Raw genomic sequence first — 11,531 nt, 5'->3', positions numbered from 1 at the left:
GCCAGTGTATTAGTACGGTTGTTGATCTTAACAGTCGAACTGTTAAGCCCGAAAACCGTTCAGTCAATTTGTTATGTTCTGTTTCACCCTTAACCTGTTCTTAGATTGAACCATCCATTCATTAATCTGAACAATAGTTTCTGGCCATTCTTATTTTAATTATTTTTTTATTTTTTAATTAGAATAAATTATCTATTCAAACCAAATGATTAAACTGCCAACCAAAAAATCAATGGCCAAAGCAGTTCCAGTTCTGGATCTATTTTTAAAACATTACCGACAGCAACCAAAGATGGAGTATGTTCTCAGGAGTTGGATCTTCGGCATATCAAATTAAATCCTAAGTCATTGGCATAATTTGTGATGGTAGCTTCCAGGATGACATGCTCAGCTCAGTTCACATGGTCTTTGCTTTGGGTTTGGGGGTGACATTTATTGGCCCATACTCTGAGGAGCAAATCCGAACTCCGCACATGGCAATGCTTAACTGGATTGTCATGGTTGGGCACACAGCAAGCTGAACAGCGTTGGGTATTCAGGGAATCCGGCCCAAATGACTTGGCATTCTTTTTCAATTTCTTAACATGAACGGTAAGCGATACCAACATATGATACTTGCCGTGGCTTCGTGTCAAGACAGGACCACCGTGCGAAAAAATATTTACAATATGGCTTTCAAGGCATTTATTCATAGAAAGTCACTCTGTGGTTATTCTATATTTATTCGGAGACAAATATCTATATATATAGTTTAAGAAAATTGTTCTTTGGTCACGCCATGTGGTTCCCGCAGCCATGACGTGGCCATGGGATCTCCTCAAGTAAAAACTCTTAAAACACACTTTGAAAGGTTGGGTATTTAGGCAGACACTGGGAATATCTCCTTATAAATTTTACATGCATGTATGAGAGATATTCCTGATGTATGGATGCCATGTACGCACAGTTTTTGCTTACAGGAGACCTAGGGTCTTTGGGAGAGCTGAACTGGACATTCAAGATTTATGTGAGTTTCCCTAACATATATCCTAATATATGCATTTCAATACTTCTCTTAAAATTGATTTGGAACCTTGATGCAAGCAAACATAGAAATGCAAGAGCAAGTTCATTATTTCAGGAAAAGAACTTCATTGTCTTTACCATAGAAACGTAAGAGCAAGCAAATATTTAACAATCAGGAATTGGTGTACCTGTGACAATGATTGTCGTGCAGAACCAGAATGAAATGGTTCCATTTTACAGTCATATACTTGTATCTTAACAAAATGTAAACGAATCATTTAATTTTGCTTAAAGCTAAAACAATTCATCTACAATGGCCTTCTTTTTACATATTGAATCAGCTTAAGAGCCAAAAAGCCAAAACTCATTTGCACCAAGAATCTCATTTGAATTTGGTGGTGGTTAACATGTGGAAAGTGGAAATTATTCTTTCCATCCCCTCCCCCAAGTACCTAGCTCTCATAAAACAATATCAGCTACACAACTTCAAACACTTTCCTCAATTTTAACAAATCTGCTGCCTGGGAACCTTGGATTGGTCTTCAATCTCAACAGTTGTGAAAATGATCTACACTACTATACCGAATTACCTCTCTTCTTGTGAGGTCAGTGAAGGATTTCCTCCATACTTGGAGAACACACCTGTTAGGACAGCTTTTTCCCTAACCTTCAGTCTGCACCAACAAGAAAATGTAAATTAGTTTTTCTATAATACCTCCATAGACCATAGTAGATATTAGAAACCCAACAAATACCTTTTCGCAGAACCTGGAACATTCAATTTTGGAGGCTTGGCTGAATTTCTTTTGACAGATTGTTTCTTATGGACTTTCTGGGCCTTTTTTTGTCGCTTTGAGGATAATAAATTAGTTGTAGATCCTGGTCGCATGCTTTCATCTTCACTTGGCTCACACATGTTGGCAAATTCAACATTCTCACCAGTCTCTTCCCAGTCTGCTGATATAATCTGATCCTCTAAATCATTATACTCACCAGAGGGGTCTTCCCACGAATTCACTGTAATTATATCAGAATCTGAATCTAGATCTTCTTTGATGCTGGGGTAAGTTTGTTCAGATGTAGGCATGTAGTTTTCCTCTATTGACTGCTCAAAATGGGCATAGGAAGAGTGGCGTGGATTTGTTATCTCACAGGTTATCTGCTTTTCAATCTTGCCAAAAAGTAAACTTTGTCTTGAATATATCTTCACAAACCTGGCTTGACAGACATATGGAAAGAATTAGCCAAGTATACCAATCAAAAGATAAACAAACAGATAAAAAAAACTTACAAACATATAATCAAACAATCAAGATCCAGAGATGCTCACCTCAGATATAACCTTTTATTATGAAGAACAATAAAAAAAAAAAACTTCTCATTATTTTAAGACAAACCACATATGTCGGTTCCACAGAAAATAAGGTTGGCATTAGTTATTGGCATAGAGAACTAAACTGACAAAGGTAAAAGTTTGAGTTGAAGAACAATGAAAATAACCCGTGAACAACCATTATCATTGGGATGATTGGAATAGTTAATTTGAGAAAATATCTTTCCTTCATCTACAACTCCAGATATACTAAAAGGATTAAGCCCATAGGCATATGATTGGTAATTCACTTGATTAATATTCACCTCGATTTTGTTGTGACTAATATATTGTTCAACAATGAGAATTTCAAGGGAGTAAGACTTCTGGAAGACAACTCAGCATCATTACTTTAAAATAGAGATCCAGTATGAAAGGCATTAGTTAATATGGCTTTGGGAATCCTTATATGTTCACAAAAGCCAGTCTTATGAACTTCAATCTCAAGGAAAAAAAAACATAAAAAGCCTTGGTATTCATTCTTAAAATTTACAGAAATGCACAACAAATATTAGGCAGTCCATGGCTAGGTCAATGAAGTGCATAAAATCTCACCATTACAATACAATTCATAATCTGAAGCATGAGTCTCAATGGTTTCAAATTGAATCTTGCGTCTGAATCCTTTTATGCAAAAATCTTACAATTTCTTTTGTAATTTTTGTTTGGATCCTATGATTTGATTCAAAAATCTTACAACTTACATGATTCATGCTATTGAAATCAATTCAATTAAAGATTGGTTATCTAATTTATCTTTTTTCTTTTTCTTTCTTTTTTTTTGTTTTGGTAGGGGAGGGGTTGTTTTAAGTTTTGTCAAAGGAAACTTGTTTTAAAGCCCTTATTGCAGCCTCCTCATTGATTTATGATATGATATGATTTTCAGAAATTCACATATAAGACAAAGTTACAAAGCATATACCTTATTGCGGCCTCCTCAGTGTCAAAGTCAATAAACGCAAAGCCCTTGCAAACAGGGTCCCTAGTCTTTTTGTTTCCAGAGACTGCTGGGCTTATGTTTATTATTCCAGGAAACTCTTTAAATGCCACTTTCAGATCCCTATGGATGTTCTTCTTCTTGGGAAGGTTCCCAATACGAACCTGAACTCCACTTGAAATAACCTCAGGTGCTGCAAATATCCAGTATAATTTTGTAACATTAGACCTTTCCTCTTTTTTTCTGGAAAGTGAGAAGGAATGACAATGTACAATCCCAGGCATGGTGATCCTAACAAGTCAAACATGCCAGCATGTTTGTATGGTTTATTCCATATTTAGAAAAGGCAAGTCTTTTCAAATAAATAAATATGAATTTTTAAAGATCCTGGTTGGGTTGTTAAGTAAACAAGTTTATACAACCCAGGAATCCTCCATGTGACAAGAAATGCAAAAGCCCAGAGATGCCCACACATTCCTATCACAACCCTTTATTAGTGGAACAACTTCTAACCAAAAAATCTTTGCCATGTGTCTAAGAAAGGTTGAGAATAAGCTCATCCTTGTTGACAACTTTTAGAAAATTTGAAACTCTGGACAACTAATATCAGTTGGTAACATGCCAATACAAGGTGGGGAATAGATGTATAGGGCTAATGTGGAGTAGTGAATTGAACATATAGCCAATCCAGAGAATCTGTATCCAATGGATACACACGCCACATCGTCCATTCACGTAGTAGAAGAAATAAGGTAGGTTGTGTCAGGAAGCTCCCTAATTGACACAAAATCTGTGTATGTGTGTGATACTAAATAAAGATGGTTCCCTTGGAGACCAAAAGGCCCATTTCCACCAGGACTAAGCAATAATCTTCATTTTAAGCAAGCAGCACAGTGTACCTGTTTGCAACATACACCAGTAAAGGCTAAAACAAAATATTTTGTGGGTTATAATGCATTTGAGCTTTGAGTAAGATGTGACAACATTTATCTAACAGAAGTGAGGGGGTATTATTTCTATTGCAAATATTTTTTTAGATATGGGGTTCACTACTTCACCTGTGCACCTGTTATTTACAATAGTATATATATATATATATATATATATATATATCATGAAGGATTATGTAACAAAAATCAAAAGCATTCAACATTACCTTGAAGTGTAAAAATGTGCCTAAGGGACAGCATAAACTACTGCACTCCTTCCTTAGTGAAATTTCAGGTGACATTAAGAAATCTATTGTATTTCTTTTTCTTTTTCTTTTTATTTATTATTATTATTTTTTGGGTGGGTGGGTTAATGGGCTACACAATAGGCGGTGGCCATCCCCTAGACACCCCCCCCCCTAAAACCCAGGTGAAGGTGGGACTTGATCCCAGGTCTCTGCTACAACCAACTAGAGACTTTACAAGCAGGCTAGCTGGCACCTTTAGAAATCAATTGTCGTGTAGAACTCATAATGACAATATTCACATCATTCTTTTCACGAATAAAAATGTTTCCAGGACACCTGTTATGGTTCCATGGATACCTAGATCCCGGTACATTCTTAGATGGATGCAAAATGTACCTTGTATGACAACATGGACACTTCTAGAGAATATAATTCATAAAATTTAACTCTTATTTTTTTTATCAATCACATTTATTTTTTTATAACATTTAAGTCTTTTAGAACAAGTGAAATGGTATAACTTAACGCATCCTACTATAAAGAATTTATATAGTCTAAGTTTAATTAGATCTGACAAAAATAACTATTGAGAAATGATGTTTAGCTTAGAACACAAGATACAAGAGCACCATTTAAGCATATAAAATGGAACACTGTACCCGTATTCATGTCCTGTATCTCAGGATATGGGGACATCCCCATTTCTCGTCTTAGATCTGATATATAATTCTAAACAACAGAAGTTGCAAAGTTTTTACTGAATCCAGTTTACATGCTTGGATTAACATGTGCAGTCTCTTGCAGGTCGGGAATGACCATGGAGAATCTAAGCCTTGTTGGTCAAAACAGTATAACCAGCTTCAAGTTATTCTTATAGGGGGTTTGTTGTTAACCAGCTCCTGTAAGAGCATGGTCTCCGGAACTATTCGGGACAGAAAAAATGGTTTGTCCATGTAAGAATAGTAGTTCATCTGCTTCTTTAAATATGGGTCTGATATGGAAGTTGGAGATTGGGAAGTCCATCTATCAAAAATAACATATCAAAATAAAAAGAGAGATACAAGCTCTTTTAAGTGATGTCATAGCAACAGAATCCCAAAAGTATCTTGAGGAAACAAATAAATATCAGACTTTGTTTCTCCAGCTGGTGTAGTAAGTTGAAAGATATATTTACATAGTCTCACGAATTCACATCAATTATCAAATACCAATCTAATAGCATTACAGTAAGTCGAATTGGTATGATATATAGAAGAAATGATGGGTACGATAAAAAAGTTGCGAACTTCAAAAAGGAGTATAAAATGAATAGAAGAGAAACAAACTAGTGAGATTCATCCCAAAGAAAAAAGAAACTAGAGAGACAAACAATAAGTCAAATCACTTCTAACCTCTCACTTGCTTCTCCTTCTTGGAGTTGACATTTGGAGGGTTGTTTTTAAGATTATTAATATTGGCAAGCTGTGCGTTTCTACTCTGCTCCATTTCTTCAAGCAGCTTATCCTCAATTGAAGTATCATAGACTTTGCCTTCACCAAACCCAGATGGCTTATCCTGCAGCCACTTTTTCATGTTAGCAAAAGGTACAAACATCTCATCATCGTCTTCCTCATCCCCAATATCGTCATCATCATAACCGCTCATATCCAAGAGCGTGCTAGTGCTTTTGTTACGTTTCTTCGTGGCAAAAACGGAGAAACGAGCTCCTTGCTGATCAAGAAAAGGACCGCCTTCTTTACGAACCTGTGAGACCAAACTGTTGGAATTAACATTCAAAAGGAGAGTAGGTGAGTGTGTTTTGTAGCTTTTGCTGGAAAGAGATGAAATGGTGAGATTATGAGGAATTGTGAGAAGAATAGAAGAAGAATTGCAGGAAAGTCGAAGGGCTCCCAAGCTTAACACCATCATCCCTCGATTTCGTTCGCGGCTTGTGTCTTCGACCTACTAACTAATACCTCTTCTACTCTTCTTATGCCACCGCATACTTATCATCAGGACTCGCTGAGTCGGGTTCAATTCGGTCGACCACTAACGGGTGACGCGTCTGAATCGTATCTAGAACATTTACTTAAGAATGAATCAAAAGGAACGGGCTTGTCAGTTGCCAGTTGCCAGTTGCCACAGAGACGGGATAATAATTAACAAATGGGCGCCTCACAGATACATCCACCGTGCATTAAAAATATCTCCCGTGAATAATAATTAACAAGTACGAAAGATGTTTTTAATGCATAATAGAATGTGCGTGTGAGGCGCTAGGTGTGAGAAGCATATCTCATCTCATAAGTTCCCGGCCTCTGAAAACGATTATTAGGCTGCATTAAACATACATGTCTGTCACAACTCGTGCTAATGAGTCCATGCAATACTGTCTAATAAAACTACAAAACTCAAAAACAAGGTAAAGCCACCTAATTAAATGCCATCACGCACAAATTTAAACACGAGTATACCTATTCATGGATCGGGTCGGGTTTGGACCAGGCTTTGTTTTTTTATTAATAGAAAATGTGGAGGCCTGAGTCGGACTCGACCATCGGGCTTAGCTCTTGAATTCAAACCTGTCCCTTATATAAAGTTTAAAGCCTGAGCCCGAACTCAAAGTCCGATATGTACACAAAATGTCTTATTTTAAATGTATTTTTATAAATTAATATTATATTAATTTAATAATTTAATAAAATAATTTATATTTCCTAATAATAAATTAATATTTATTAATAATTTAAAAAACAAATATATATTATATATAATATAAATGTTTTTTATTATATGTAATAGTATCGGGCTGAACTTATTTAAAAAAATCCGAACCCAACCCAAAAAATGACCGGACTTGATATTTAAAACCCGAATCCAAACCCACAGACATAAAGTTTTTATCCAAACTCAAAAAATAACAGGCTGTGCTGTTGGGTTACCCGACCATGAACAGATCTAAACACGATTATGTTTGGTGGCAAATATTTTCGAAGTTTTTTTTGGAAGACTAAAATTTAACCTATTTCATTTGGAAGACAAAACAACTGGAATGATCTGCATCCGGCAAAAGTTCAAAAAAAAAAAAAGGCTAAAAATCAGGAATCCCATCTTTCCCATGCAATATCCACGGTACATGAGGATATCCCTTTACCAAATGGATTTTATCTTGAAAAACAAGCTCCAAAAACTTCGGTATATCTGAGTCCGCGTTCTGTGGACGCGTGGGTGCACTGCACGAGTGCCAATGCACCCTCCAATGAGATTCGACCACGTCTGTTAGGCGAAAAGAACTTAAAGTTAACGTTTCACATGGCTATTAAAAGTGACGAACCGCACACAAAATGAACTTAAAAAATAGGATAATACGGGGGTCTGTGATAAAGACATCCTTCCGCTATGACCGTGAGACAAAAGACCACTTAACCGTTAAGTCGGATGATGAAATGCGTTAAATTATTAAAATATCCTATAAAACTTTTTTTATTTTGTTCTTTTTCTTTTAAAACCTATTTAATCTTATATTTTCCCTTTCTTCTCTTTTTTCCCTCCTTCACCCTCCTCTCTCGTTCTTTCTCTTTCCCAACTCTCCGAAATGATAGGACGGAGGAAATATTATCTTCTCTGTAGTCTTGTCCATTTCTTCAAATGATAAGGCTAGATTGACGGTCGGCTGCACCCCATTCCCATTCGTTCCACGTCCATTCAATAGTAACATTCGAAAAATTCGTAAAAGCCCAGAAACTTCATTTGGGTTACATTTGGCATGAATTTAGTCGTCATTTGAGGCTTATTTAAGAGTGCACAGGGGAGCTGATGAAGGGAAATTTGGCCCGACCTCGCGATCGCCCGACACGTGGCAAAGGCAAGCAGCTCGGGACAGTAGAGCGCCCGAATCGAACATCGGAAGCAAATCCAAGCTCACTACCGAGCCCAAACTCCAGACCGTTGTACTGAGTCCGAGCTCCCTGTTAAGAGCGAGCTCCCTATTAAGGGTCCGAGCTCCCTAAGTAAGAACCCGAGCTCCCTAAGTCCGAGCTCCCTACTAGGAGCCCGAACTCCCTGTTAAGAGCGAGCTCCCTGTTAAGGGTCCGAGCTCCCTAAGTAAGAGCTCGAGCTCCCTAAAGTCCGAGCTCCATATTAAGAGCAAGCTCCCTACTGGGAGTCCGAGCTCCCTATTAAGAGCGAGCTCCCTACTGAGACCCGAGCTCCCTGCAAGGAGCACAAACTATACTGGGCCCCAAGCCTCACAAAGCTGACCCGAGCTGGCCCATGGCAGCTCGGAACACTCCAAACCGAACTCAAGACACCTCGCTCGCCACTCCAACACTTCGCTTCCGAAACACCAGGCTGACCAAACGTACACGACACCAAGGACGTTCGTATCCAAGGGCGACGCACCTGACTGATTTGGGATCTGACGCCTGACAGCCGCATTTCAAACGGCTTCCTGCTACCGCCACCTACAACCGTCGTCACTAGCTGCAGAGACGGCTCCGACAAAAGGAACAGTGACGGTTCTGTCCGGCCAGAGGAAATGACATCCGAACTGGCAGGAATTCAGAAGTAATCATGCCCGACCTAACGGAAGCCTGGAAGTGAGTGCGCGAGGTAGTTATAAAAGGCTTCTACCCCCCAGGAACGAGGTATGCTAACTTTCGCGCTATCTGGTTTATCTTGCCTTTGAAGGATTCTAACTTGAGCTTCGGAGCCCTTACGCCGGGTTCTCCCCGGAGCTTCTCTTCTCCTTCCGTTTCAGGTCCCTGTTACTCAGTTCAGAGGCAAGATCATTGACAGCTAAGACCGGCCAGATTGTGCATCATCAATTGGCGTCGTCTGTGGGAACGCTTCTAAAGGCCTCCCTCCAAAACTTTCATACCCTTTTCTTCTTCTCTGATAAACTCAATACTCATGGCCTCATCCAGCAACGTCGGACGCGGCACAGAGACAAACACCACCGGGGAACAGCCCCAAGTTCCCGTGGTGTGTGTTGGGCAGTTCACCATCCCCCTCTCGGTGGATGGAATCCCCAATCTGACTACGCCACAAGCAGTGGCGCCTGTAAGCCTACCTACAGCAAACATCCCCTTCCCTCTTCCCATCGAGACTACCTTCACTGAACAAACCGCCGTCCCCCTGGCAGCCAGCCAAAATCGGTTGGACGACCTAATGCAGTGCATTAGGGCAATGCAAGCCCAGATGCAACAGTTCCAACAACACCAGCTTCACCAGCACCAAGTGTTGCACAACCTCTCCCAATACCACTATCAACAGCAGTTCCCCCAACAGACACCGAACCAACCACTACTTCCACCTCGCCACCCTGCCCCGAAGCCAGTCAAGGCCTCTCCGCAGGATGGGCGCCTCCACCAGGGAAAGGCCTCTAGGCCCCAAAATCCCCCAAACAGCCAGGCCTCGTCCCCAGGCCGGAGAGAGAGAAAAGTCATCCCCGCCTCGCGGCTCGCAGGCGGATCGGGAACCTCGCCCGCGAGATCGGCACCTCGGGGCTCCAAACCGAAGTCCCCACTGGTGGAAAACCGATTCGGCGCACTGGCAGCAGCGGACTACCAGCGCTCCGGGCCCATCGAGCTCGGCAACACGGAGGCCAGCAGCGCTAGCACAAGGCCCACTCAGCAGCGAAGGCGCCGTCGAAGTCGATGAACCGCCACCCGCGTCCTATCCGAGCTCAGAGGCAAAGGCGAGACGAGCTCGGACGAGGTAGGAGTCGCCCCGATTCTCTCAGTTCCTTCCCCCCTCACATCAGAACTCCTGGCAGTCCCCTTGCCCAGAGATTTCAAGCTCCCGCCCCTAGACAAGTATGACGGGTCCTTCGACCCCAACGACCACGTGGACGCTTTCCAGTCCCAAATGCACCTCGCCAGAGCCAGCGAATCATGCATGTGCGTGGCTTTCACCACCACCCTCAAGGGGGTAGCCTGCACTTGGTATAGGAACCTGGCCCCCGGATCGATAAAGTGTCGGGCTCAGTTCGTGTAGGTCTTCACTGCACACTTTGTCACCAGCAAACGGTGCCCCAGAGCAGAGGAAAGCATCTTCGGGGTAGTCCAGAGGGAAGGAGAACCCATACGGGGCTACATCAAGCGACTTAACGAGCAATGCTTACAGATACCGCGGTTAGACCCCGTGGTGCAGCTCGCCGCAGCAAAAAGAGGGGTGACGCACAAGGAGTTCAAATGACACATGGTAGCCAACCAGCCCGCAACCGTGGCCGAGTTCCTCAAGCTCGCGGACAAGTTCATGAGAACGGAGGAGGAAATCAACCAGCAAACCGAGGGCGGAAATGAGAAAAGAAAGAGGGACGGCGAGCCCTCTAGCTCGGCCGACCGAAGAAACCCGGCCCGGGACCCAAAATCGAACCAGTCGTTCCGAGCTCCCCTGCCAGTTCGGACGGATTACACGCCCCCGAACACGAGGCAGACCGAGATTCTCATGACGATCAAGGACGCCCCATACGTGAAATGGCCACCTTGCCTAAAGGGAAATCCGAACGAAAGAAACAAGAATTTGTATTGTAGTTTCCATAGGGACCACGGTCACAGTACCGAGCAGTGCAATAACCTCCGAGACGAGATAGAGGGGCTCATCCGTCGCGGATACTTAAGAAACTTTGTACAGCACAACAATAATAGCAAAAAAGCGAATCGGCCAGGCAAGCACGAAAAGGACGCCCCGGAAACCAGCAGCAGGCCTGCCGAACCGATGCAGCGACAACCTCCGGCAGAAAGGCCAATTCGGGGTACCATCCATGTAATTGTGGGAGGTTCGGTGGTAGCGGGGTGCACATCAGCGACAGCCCGGACTTCAGTTCGCGAAGCGGTCCTCGAGGAGCGGAACCCTCCGAAAAGGCCAAAGACCGAGGAGCCAATCCTCTTCACAGAAGATGACGCGCGAGGAGTTCGCTACCCTCACGACGACGCACTTGTCATTAAACTCAGGATCAGCGACTTCGAGGTTAGGCGCGTGCTCGTAGATTCAGGCAGCTCGGCGGACATCCTCTTCAAATCGGCGTTTGATCGGCTACAACTGCCAAGGAGCGAACT

General features: G+C 42.0%; 1 protein-coding gene across 1 annotated transcript; it reads right to left on the bottom strand.

Moving 5' to 3' along the window:
- Nucleotides 1-1,253: 1,253 nt before the first annotated feature.
- LOC104595608 (RNA-binding (RRM/RBD/RNP motifs) family protein) lies at nt 1,254-6,647 on the bottom strand. Its single transcript, XM_010256405.2, has 4 exons — nt 5,883-6,647; nt 3,300-3,507; nt 1,761-2,219; nt 1,254-1,679 (listed from the first exon to the last, which is right to left on the bottom strand). Exons 1-4 carry the CDS (start codon nt 6,397-6,399, stop codon nt 1,592-1,594), a joined length of 1,272 nt encoding a protein of 423 aa, XP_010254707.1. The 5' UTR covers nt 6,400-6,647; the 3' UTR covers nt 1,254-1,591.
- Between the last annotated feature and the right edge of the window lie 4,884 nt (nt 6,648-11,531).

The sequence above is a fragment of the Nelumbo nucifera genome, chromosome 3, assembly GCF_055504915.1.
Source record: "Nelumbo nucifera cultivar China Antique chromosome 3, China Antique-T2T, whole genome shotgun sequence".
In the NCBI taxonomy this organism is placed as follows: domain Eukaryota; kingdom Viridiplantae; phylum Streptophyta; class Magnoliopsida; order Proteales; family Nelumbonaceae; genus Nelumbo; species Nelumbo nucifera.
This window is presented reverse-complemented; position numbering and strand designations above follow the sequence as displayed.